Genomic DNA, 11,169 nt, shown 5'->3' with positions numbered 1-11,169 from the left:
GCGGATCACGAGGTCAGCAGATCGAGACCATCCTGGCTAACATGGTGAAACGCCATCTCTACTAAAAATACAAAAAAATTAGCCAGGCTTGGTGGCAGGCACTTGTAGTCCCAGCTATTCAAGAGGCTGAGGCAGGAGAATGGCGTGAACCCAGGAGGCGGAGCTTGCAGTGAGCCAAGATCACACCACTGCACTCCAGCCTGGGCAACAGAGCCAGACTCTGTCTCAAAAACATAAAAATAAAAAAATAAAAATATTAGTTTAACTTTAAACAAAAAAGCAGGAGGTTTCCAAGAATGTGGGAGATAACTGACCGGGAGCGGTGGCTCACGCCTTTAATCCCAGCACTTTGAGAGGCCAAGGCGGACGGATCACCGGAGGTCAAGAGTTCAAGACCAGCCTGGCCAACACGGTGAAACCCCATCTCTACTAAAAATACAAAAAATTAGCCAGGCATGATGGCGCGCGCCTGTTAATCCCAGCTACTCGCGAGGCTCAAACAGGAGAATCGCTTGAACCCAGGAGACCGAGGTTGCAGTGAGATGAGATGGCGCCACTGCACTCCAGCCTGGGCGACAGAGGGAGACCTCCGTCTCAAAAAAAAAAAAAAAATGCAGGAGATGGGTACACGAATATTTGAGGAGCACCCCCAATTCTTGGATGCCTGCTGTACCCCCAGTGCACAGAACACAGTCTAGTCCCTAACAAATGTGCAGTGGAAGTTTGGTGAATAAATGAATGGGCCCCGGAAGAATGAGGTGGAGAGGGAAATAGGAAGATCGGGCGGGGAGGGGTTGGGGACAGGCAACTCAGTGGCTCACCCGAGGCCACTGCCTGGCCCATCCGGCAACCACCTCCACCCACTGTGCGAGCTGCAGACTGGTAGCAGTTGGAGGGAATTTCCCCTCGCCAATCGCTCTAGTCCCTCCCCTCGACCGGCCGGACATCCCCAGAGAGGGGCAGGCTGGTCCCCTGACAAGTTGAGGCAAGTAGACGCCCAGGAGCCCCGGGAGGGGGCTGCAGTTGCCTTCCTTCCTTTCCCCGCAGCGCTCTGCGCCCCCCTCGCCCCGCCTGCGCTAGCGGAGGTGATCGCCGCGGCGATGCCGGAGGAGGGTTCCGGCTGCGCGGTGCGGCGCAGGCCCTATGCGTGCGTCCTGCGGGCTGCTGTGGTTCCATTGGTCGCGGGCTTGGCGATCTGCCTCGTGGTCTGCATCCAGCGCCTCTCACGGGCTCAGCAGCAGCTGCCGCTCGAGTCACTTGGGGTGAGTTGAGATAGAAAGTTGGGAAGAAAACATCCGAACTTATTCCGGCAGAGAATACGGAGAGGGGCAGAGGGACCGTGCACCAGGGCGGAGACTGAGAAGCGCGGGACAGAAAAGACAAAATCAGAATGAGATGGATACAAAGAGGCCAGGGAGGAAGATCGGGTAGGGCAGAAACAGACACCAGAACAGGGAGGCGAGGCGGGGACCAGGCTGCGCGGTGTAGGGGCTCCGAGAGAGTCACCCTGCCAGGAGGTACAGGGAGATCCCGGGACGGGAAAGGTAGGCGCACATGGAAATGGAAGATGACTCGGCTCTGGTGTTCCCCGGCAGGCTGACTCAGAGGCTGCTGGGGGCTTCACAAGGCTGGGCGTGGGGGCTCCCTGGAGCCTCCTAGGACGGGATGACCCCAGCCACTCGCTCCGGGTGGGGGAGGGGTCCCCTTGGGGACCGCGCCGGGCACCTTTGCAGCGGAGAGAGTCCGCTGCGCGCGGTGCACTCGCGCCCAGTGACATACAGGAAAACGATTCGGGAAACCAAGAAGTTCTTTTGAAGGTCTCGACTTTACGCTCCCCGCTGGTTCAGACCTGCTTCCTCTTTAAGAAGTCTTAAGTAAATAAAATAAAATGAAGTCACCCGTGCGCGCCGTGGGATGAGAGTTGGAAAGGAGGATGGCCAGAGAAAAGAGAGCTCCTGGCACGGGGGACACATAGAACCTCTCTGCTTACGTCCGTGCCCTGTTTTCTGGTCTTTTCTTCCAGTGGGACATAGCTGAGCTGCAGCTGAACCATACAGGTAACACGGGGGACGTGGAGGGACGGGGAGAAGAGACACAGAGAGAGAAGGAAGGAGTGGGGAGAGACAGAGAGAAAGAGACACAGAGAGACGGAGGGAGAGAGAGAGGGAGAGATAGGGAGGGAAACAGAGAAGGGGAGACAGAGAGAAGAGAGACGGAGAGGGAGGGGGAGGCCAAGAGAAAGGGAGTGAGAGACAGCGAGAAACAAGGACAGAGAGAGAGACAGAGGGGACAGACAGAGACAGAAGAAGGCAGGGAAAGAAAGGGAGAAAGAAACCGGGAGAGACACAGGAAGAGAGAGCAAGGGAGAAAGACAGAAAGAGAGAGAGGGAGAGAGAGGAAAAAAAAAAAAGAGGAGAGAGAGGGAGGGAGAGACAGAGAGGAACAGTGAATGAAAACCGGAGAGGCGGCCGGGTGTAATCCCAGCACTTTGGGAGGCTGAGGGCGGTGGATCACTTGAGCCCAGGAGTTTGAGATCAGCCTGGCCAACATGGTGAAACATTGTCTCCACTAAAAATACAAAAATTAGCTGGGCGTGGTAGCAGGTGCCTGTGATCCCAGCTACTCGGGAGGCTGAGGCAGCAGAATTGCTTGAACCTGGGAGGCCGAGGTTGCAGTGAGCCGAGATTATGCCACTGCGCTCCAGCCTAGTTGACAGAAGGAGATTCCGTCAAATAAATAAGTAAACAAATAAATAAATGAAAGGAAAGAGAAAGAAAGAGGGAGGGAGGGAAGAGACAGAGAGAGAAAGAAGGGAAGAAAGAGAAAGATGAAAGAAAGAGGGAGGCAGGGAAGAGACAGAGAGAGAGAAAGAAAGGAAGAAAAAGATGAAAGAAAAAGCGAAGAAAGAAAGAAAGAAAAAGAAAGAAGAGAGAAAAGAGGCGAATGGCAGAGAGAGAGAGGAAGAGACAGAGAGGGGGAAGAAGAGAAAGAGGGTGAGGGAGAAAGAGAGATCATGCCCAAGAGAAAGAGGAAAAGGGAGAGAATGAGAGAGAGAGAGAGAGAGAGAGAGAGAGAGGGTAGGTGTGTGTTTCTGGGCATCCACTACCTTTCTCTCTCTTTCGCTCTCAGTCCTTCACATTCGATCTCTTCCCTTAGAAGAATCAAAGGGATTTTGTTAGTAATCAAAAATGCTCACAGGAATGGCTACCCTTCCTCCATTCATGCCACAAGCACTAATTATACATCTGCGGTGGGGAGGCCTTGTTCCGGTGCCGCGCACAAAACACACAGAAATCCCTGCCTGGTGAGCTTCCCTTCTACCATTACTCCTACTGAGGAGGAGATGACAAAAGATAAAAATGAACATGTGAAAAACAGAGCAATGCCACATAGAGTAAAACAGGCCAAGAGCAGGTTTTAGAGAAAAATCAGGCAAGGATGTGTGGGTGGGGAATCCCGGCATGCCTGGGTTGGGGTTTTCATTTAAAGTGGAGTCGCGGCGCTGGGGGGCAGGGGGTCTCTGAGTGGGTGGCATTGGCAAGAAGCCTTAAGGGAGATGAAATGAAGCATTCTGCTTTAGGTGAGAGTATCTGTCTCCTCCCAACCTCTCTCGAACACTTCTTCCTCTTCTGTTTTTCCACGGTTCATCCCCAGAGACTAACATCACTACAGGCTTGTTCCTTCTATTTTGTAATGGAAAGGACCTTTGTTTCTCTCTCTTCTCCTTGGGTCTCTGACCCCTGATCTCTCTCTCTCTCTCTCTCTCTCTCTCTCTCTCTCTTTCTCTCTCTCTCTCTCTCTCTCTCTCCCCCCTATATTTTTCCTGTAATTTGGTCTTGAGGCCCCTTTCTGGAGAGTGACTGTAAACTCTAGCCCCGCATCGACGGGGCACCGGGCGTGGTGACCATGGTTGTTGATAGCGTCTTTCACATGTCAGTTCTTTCTTCTGGTGGATGATGTCATGCCTAAGTGTCTGACAGGGGACCAGGTGTCACTCTTACAGGAAATTTGCAAAGCCTGGTAAACAATACAGGAAATTTGCAAAGCCTGGTAAACAACCTTGTGGCTCCTGTTTGACCTGTGTTCCGTTCCTTCCTCACAAGACAGCCAGTGTCCAGGAGAGCCTCGAGTAAGAAGGAGAGTGAGGCTCAGGTGTGTCAGTCAGATAAGACACGGAGACAGGAGACGCTGCGAGAAACACATGAAATGCGGCCGAGCACCGTGGCTCACGGCTGTGATCCCAGCGCTTTGGGAGGCTGACGCGGGAGGATCGCTTGAGCCCAGGAGTTCGAGACCAGCTTGCAAAACATAGCAAGACCACCATCTCTAGAACAAAATTTTGAAAATCAGCTGGTCATGGTGACGCACGCCACTTCCCAGTGACTCAGGAGGCTGAGGTGGGAGATAGCTTGAGCCCCAGAGGCTGAGGCCGCAGTGAGCTATGATTGCACCACTGCACTCCAGCCTGGGTGACAGGGTCAGACACCATCTCTCAAGAAAATAAAGATCCTAGAGAGAAGAGGGCCAATGAGAAGGTGTCGGAGCTCTCTGAGACATACACACGCTCAACCAGCGGGTGGAGAGCAAGGAAAAGAAAGGGACCTGGGAGCCAAAGCTTTTATTGAGGTTCAGGGTGTTACCCAAGCAGGCTTCCCTTCGGGAATTCTCTCGAGCTGTTTCTCGTGCGCTCTCTCGCACGTCCTCTCTCTCGCTCTCTCGCGGCTCTCTCGCGTCCTCTCGTGCGCACGCTCCCTCTCACACTCTCACACTCTCTCTCGCTCACTCTCTCGTGCACTCTCTCTCAAGCTCTGTAGCTCTCGTCCTCTCTCACACACACACTCTCTTGCTCTCTCTCTCATGCTCTCTCGTGCTCTCTTACTCTCTCCTGCTCTCTCATTCTCTCTCTCGCTGTCTCATGCATTCTCTCCCTCTATATCTCTCCCTCCCCATCCGTCTCTACCCTTGTCTGTTTCGGTTTTTTTTTCTCTCTCTCTCTCTACCCCTCTCCCCTTACTCCTCTCTCCTTCTCTTTAGATCTCTTACATTCTACCCCCCTCCTTTTTTTTTTTTTTTTTTTTTGAGACAGGGTTTCTGTCACCCATACTGGAGTGCAGTGGTGTGATCATAGCTCACTGCAGTCTCATCCTCCCAGGTTCAAGCGATCCTCCAGCCTCAGCCTCCCAAGAGTAGCCAGGACCAGAGGCGTACACCACCACACTTGGCTAACTTTTTATTGTTTGTAGAGGTGGGATCTCGCCATGTTGTCCAGGCTGGTTTTGAACTCCTGACCTCAGGTGATCCACCCGCCTTGGCCTCCTAAACTGCTGGGATTTCAGGCATGAGCCACCATGTCCAACCTATCCCTTGATCTCTAACTCTCAATCTCTATATCTGACTTTCTCTATGACCTCCTGTGCCTCAGTTTCCCTAAAACTTCATCCTCTCATCCCTCTAACCCTGTGCCCCAGGACCTCAGCAGGACCCCAGGCTATACTGGCAGGGGGGCCCAGCACTGGGCCGCTCCTTCCTGCGTGGACCAGAGCTGGACAAGGGGCAGCTACGTATCCGTCGTGACGGCATCTACATGGTCCACATCCAGGTGACACTGGCCATCTGCTCCTCCACATCGACCTCCAGACACCACCACCCCACCACCCTGGCCGTGGGAATCTGCTCTCCCGCCTCCCGTAGCATCAGCCTGCTACGTCTCAGCTTCCACCAAGGTTGTACCATTGCCTCCCAGCGCCTGACGCCTCTGGCCCGAGGGGACACACTCTGCACCAACCTTACTGGGACACTTTTGCCTTCCAGAAACACTGATGAGACCTTCTTTGGAGTGCAGTGGGTGCGCCCCTGACCACTGCTTCTGATGAGGGTTTTTTAAATTTTATTTTATTTTATTTAAGTTTGAGAGAAAATGTTTACACACAGGGGCCACCTGAGGTGGGAGTCGGGGTGGGGTGGCGGGTAGGACAAGGGAGGGTATTGAGTTTTTTCTGTCTTTCATTTTCCTATTAAAAAATGAAAAAATCAGCCAGGCATGGTGGCATGTATCTGTAATCCCAGCTACTCGGCTGACTGAGGCAGGAGAATCGCTTGAACCCTGGAGGTAGAGGTTGCAGTGAGCCAAGATTGTGCCACTGCACTCCAGCCTGGGCGACAGAGCAAGACTCTGTCTTAGAAAAAAAAAAAAATGTTCTTGGTTAGGGATGTTTGAAGAATAGAGGAAGCAGTCTGGGCACCGTGGCTCACACCTGTAATCCCAGCACTTTGGGAGGCCGAGGAAGGCAGATCGTTTGAGCCTAGGGATTCAAGACCAGCCTGGACAACATAGTGAGACAACTATCCCTACAAAAATATATAAAAATTAACCAGATGTAGTGGTATGCTAGTCCAAGCTACTCGGGAGGCTGAAATGGGAGGTTGGGTAGAGCCCAGGAGGTCAAAGGCTACAGTGAGCCGTGACCATGCCACTGCACTCCAGCCTGAGCAAAAGAGTAAGATTCCCTGTCAAAAAAAAAAAAAAAGTTCTGTTTTCTCCTTGGTGCCTCTATTTGACGAGAGGAAACACAGAGATCACTTTGGGTGGCTGTCCCTCAAAGCAGACAGTGCAAAACACCTAACAAGTTGGGAGGCCAAGGTGGGTGGATCACTTGAGATCAGGAGTTCCAGACCAGCCTGGCCAACATGGTAAAACTCCATCTCTACTAAAAATACAAAAATTAGCCATGCATGGTTGAGGGCGCTTGTAATCCCAGCTACTCAGGAGGCTGAGGCAGGAGAATCACTTGAACGCGGGAGGCGGAGGTTGCAGTGAGCCGAGATCGCGCCATTGCACTCCAGCCTGGTGATAGGTGTAGCAAACCACCATGGCACACGTTTACCTATGTAACGGAACTACACATCCTGCACATGTACCCCAGAACTTTAATAATAATAATAATAATAAAAGATCACTTGAGGTCAAGGAGTTCAAGACCAGCCTGGCCAACCTGGCGAAACCTCACCTCTACTGAAAATATAGGGTCTTGCTCTGTCACCCAGGCTACAGTGTGGTGGCATGATCGTGTCTCACTGCAGCCTCAAACTCCTGGGCTCAAGTGATCCTCCCACCTCAGCCTCCCAAATAGCTAGGACCGCCAACACAGGCCACCACAGCCGGCTTTTTTTTTTTTTTTTTTTTTGAGATGAGGTCTCATTACATTGCCCCAGTTGGTCTCAAACTTCAGTCTCCCGAAATGCCCATCTTCCTACCTCAGCCTTCCCAAGTGCTGGTATTACAGGCATGAGCCACTGCACTGGACCTCGAATACATTTTGGAACCCAGAACTGTCCAGTATTTAAAGATGGTGTACAGGATTAGACCATCTTTTTTTTATTATTTTATTTTGAGATGGAGTCTCGCTCTGTTGTCCAGGCTGGAGTGCAGTGGTGCAATCTCATCTCACTGCAACCTCCACCCACCCAGGTTCAAGTGATTCTTCTGCCTCAGCCTCTCAAGTCTGGGACTACAGCAATCTGCCACCACGCCTGGCTAATTTTTCTGTTATTATTAGAGACAGGGTTTCATCATGTTGGCCAGGATGGTCTCGATCTCTTGACCTCGTGATCCACCCGCCTCGGCCTCCCAAAGTGCTGGGATTACAGGCGTGAACTACTGCGCCCGGTGTTTATACCGTCTTTTATGCATCACCTTAGCAAGGTTGGGGCAGCATTTTGTAATCAAACACCATACCTATTTTTTTTTTTTTTTTTTTTTACAATGAGAAGTGTTAACATTCACACTAAGTGGGATACAAATCAAGACTACAGGCCAGGCGCGGTGGCTCATGCCTGTAGTCCCAGCACTTTGGGAGGCCGAGGTGGGCGGATCACCTGAGGTCAGGAGTTCGAGACCAGCCTGGTCAACATGGGAAAACTCCGTCTCTACTAAAAATACAAAACTTAGCCGGACATGGTGGCCGGCACCTGTAACCCCAGCTACTCGGGAGGCTGAGGCAGGAGGATCACTTAAACCCAGGAGGTGGAGGTTGCAGTGAGCCAAGATCGTGCCATTGCACTCCAGCCCGGGTGACTAGAGTGAAACTCCATCTCAAAAAAAAAAAAAAAAAAAATCAAGACTACAATTACCAGCCTGGCTAATATGGTGAAACCTCATCTCTACTAAACATATAAAAATTAGCTGGGTGTGGTGATGGGCACCTGTAATCCCTGCTACTAGGGAGGCTAAGACAGGAGAATCTCTGGAACCCAGGAGGTGGAGGTTGCAGTGAGCTGAGATAGTGCCACTGCACTCCAGCCTGGGTAACAGAGTAAGACTCTGTCTTAAAAAAAAAAAGAAAAGAAAAGAAAGACTACAATTAACAAAAAGTTAGTTCAGGTCAGAAATTGCCGCCAAACAATTTACCAAAACGACTTGATTTCCAGGGGTTTTTGGATTTTGGAATTGGGGACTCAAAGTAAAGTCAAATGCTCCTTACGGCATTTAATATGGACTGCACACCGTTTTAACACATTAACTCAGCTCGTGTTTATGCAAGACCTACAAAGCTGGAGGAATCGTCATCATCCCATTTCACAGATGAGAAAAACAGAGGCGCAAAACTTTAAGTCATCTGCCCAAAGTTACTGGTTTTGTAACTGCTGGGGCCTTTGTATTTAACAGTTAAGGAAAATAGTGGCATAAAACCTGAGTCACAAGCCCAGGGCAGTTCGTCTACATAGTAGTGGACTCAGGATTCCAACCCAGGTAATCCCGCATCTTGCATCCTTGCTCTCACCTCTAGAGGGTGAAGTGAGAGGAGAGGTGTGGGGTGTCCCCAGCTGAGGGAGGGGAAGTGAGACCCACACACCACCCTCCCCCACAAATCTAGCCCTGCAGCCCCTCTCCAACCTTACTTGGACTCAGGACCATGCATCTGGAAAAGCCACAGACACTCGACGCCAGCTTGTGAAAGTAACCGGGAGGGAGGCTGTACCCTGCAAAGCCACAGGGAAGGAGCCGCCCAAGACCATGAGAACCCACCACTTACATCAGCATGACCTGGATGTGAGACACAGAGTCAAAGGAGATTATCTGGCAGCTTTAAGATTTGACTGCCTGACTATTCACAATAGCAAAGACTTGGAACCAACTCAAATGTCCATCGATGACAGACTAGATTAAGAAAATGTGGTACATATACACCATGGAATACTATGCAGCCATAAAAAAGGTGAGTTCATGTCCTTTGTCGGGACATGGATGAAGCTGGAAACCATCATTCTGAGCAAACTATCTCAAGGACAGAAAACCTAACACTCACAGGTGAGAATTGAACAATGAGAATACTTGGACATAGGGTGGGGAACATCACACACCAGGGCCTGTTGTGGAGTGTGGAGTGGGGGGAGGGGGGAGGGATAGCATCAGGAGAAACACCTAATGTAAATGATGAGTTAATGGGTGCGGTAAAACAACACAGCACATGTATACATATGTAACAAACCTGCACGTTGTGCACATGTACCCTAGAACTTACAGTATAATTTTAAAAAAAGATTTGACTGCCTGGCCAGGCACAGTGGCTCACGCTTGTAATCCTAACACTTTGGGAGGCCGAGGTGGGCAGATTGCCTGAGGTCAAGAGTTCAAGACCAGCCTGGGCAATATGATGAAACCCTGTTTCTACTAAAATACAAAAAAAAAAAAAAAAAAAAAATTAGCCAGGCATGGCGGCATGAGCCTGTAGTCCCATGGCTGATGCAAGAGAATCGCTTTAACCCAGGAGGCAGAAGTTGCAGTGAGCCAAGATCGAGTCACTGTACTCCAGCCTGGGTGACAGACACTATCTCTTAAAAAAAAAAAAAAAAAAGATTTGACTGCCCCACTAGATTTTGGAATTGCAGGGGGCCTTCAGCCCCTTCGTTTTGGCCAATTTCTCCCATTTGGAATGGGTATATCCAATGCCTGTACCCCACTGTTTATAGGAAATAACTAACTTGGTTTTGATTTAAAGACTCACACGTGGAAGGGACTTGCCTTATCTCAGATGAGATTTTGGACTGTGGACTTTTGAGTTAATGCTGAAACGAGTTAAGACTTTGGGGGATGGTTGGGAAGGCATGATTAGTTTGAGGACATTATGCTCAATGAAATCAGTCAGTCAAAAAGGAAAAATATGTATTGTATAAACTAGCTTACAGTAATCTACCAATAGGAGTAAAACTGTTCACAGGAATATAAAATAGAATTTTTTAGATGTGCGGTCTTTGAGGGTTTCTTTGTGTTTCTACCCATCAAGAATTCTCCTTCAGGTGCTTCACAGTTATTTGAATCAGTTCTATTTTCTTTTTTCTTTGTTTGTTTGTTTTGATTTTTTGTTTGTTTTTTGAGATGGAGTTTCGCTCCTGTCACCCAGGCTGGAATGCAGTGGTGCCGTCTCAGCTCACTGCAACCTCTGCCTCCCGGGTTCAAGTGATTCTCCTGGCTTAGCCTCTTGAGTAGCTGGGATTACAGGTGCCCACCACCATACCTGCCTGTAATCCCAGCTACTGAGGCAGGAGAATCGCTTGAACCTGGGAAGTGGAGGTTGCATGAGCCAAGATCAAGCCTCTGCACCCCAGCTTGGGCAACAGAGCAAGACTCCATTTCCAAAAGAAAAAAAAAGAAGAAAAAGAAATCCAATGTCCATTAACAGGAAGGCTGAGGCAGGAGGCTTGAACCCAGGAGTCTGCAGTGAGCTATATGTTCATGCTGCACTCCAGCTAGGGTGACAAAGGAATACAAAGAAAGAAAAGAGAGAAAGAGAGAGAGAGAAGGAGGGAGGGAGGGACGAAGGAAGGAAGGAAGATTATTTGATGTTATATGATTTTCACCTCAATTTTTGAAAAAAGAGTGTATACACAGGGTTTTATAGAAAATAAAATGCGGCCGGGCGCAATGGCTCAAGCCTGTAATCCCAGCACTTTGGGAGGCCGAGACGGGTGGATCACGAGGTCAGGAGATCGAGACCATCCTGGCTAACACGGTGAAACCCCGTCTCTACTAAGAAATACAAAAAAAAACTAGCCGGGCGAGGTGGCGGGCGCCTGTAGTCCCAGCTACTCTGGAGGCTGAGGCCGGAGAATGGCGTGAACCCGGGAGGCGGAGCTTGCAGTGAGCTGAGATCCGGCCACTGCACTCCAGCC

General features: G+C 50.2%; 1 protein-coding gene across 1 annotated transcript; it reads left to right on the top strand.

The window, feature by feature from the left end:
- Window positions 1–659: 659 nt before the first annotated feature.
- On the top strand, window positions 660–6,032 carry CD70 (CD70 molecule). The gene is made up of 3 exons (XM_005587716.5): window positions 660–1,262; window positions 2,024–2,057; window positions 5,469–6,032. Exons 1-3 carry the CDS (start codon window positions 735–737, stop codon window positions 5,855–5,857), a joined length of 951 nt encoding a protein of 316 aa, XP_005587773.4. The 5' UTR covers window positions 660–734; the 3' UTR covers window positions 5,858–6,032.
- Window positions 6,033–11,169: the final 5,137 nt, after the last annotated feature.

This window comes from Macaca fascicularis, chromosome 19 (assembly GCF_037993035.2).
Source record: "Macaca fascicularis isolate 582-1 chromosome 19, T2T-MFA8v1.1".
NCBI classification, from domain to species: domain Eukaryota; kingdom Metazoa; phylum Chordata; class Mammalia; order Primates; family Cercopithecidae; genus Macaca; species Macaca fascicularis.
The sequence above is the reverse complement of the archived record's forward strand: the minus strand, read 5'-3'. Positions and strand labels throughout refer to the sequence as shown.

What these genes read in the sequence shown, in the direction of transcription:
- CD70 (XM_005587716.5), top strand. Translation starts at nt 735, where the DNA reads ATGAATGGGCCCCGGAAGAATGAGGTGGAGAGGGAAATAGGAAGATCG. An exon ending in TGCCGCTCGAGTCACTTGGG is followed by an intron (nt 1,263 to 2,023) that starts GTGAGTTGAGAT and finishes CTTTTCTTCCAG; the next exon opens with TGGGACATAGCTGAGCTGCA. An exon ending in GCTGCAGCTGAACCATACAG is followed by an intron (nt 2,058 to 5,468) that starts GTAACACGGGGG and finishes CCTGTGCCCCAG; the next exon opens with GACCTCAGCAGGACCCCAGG.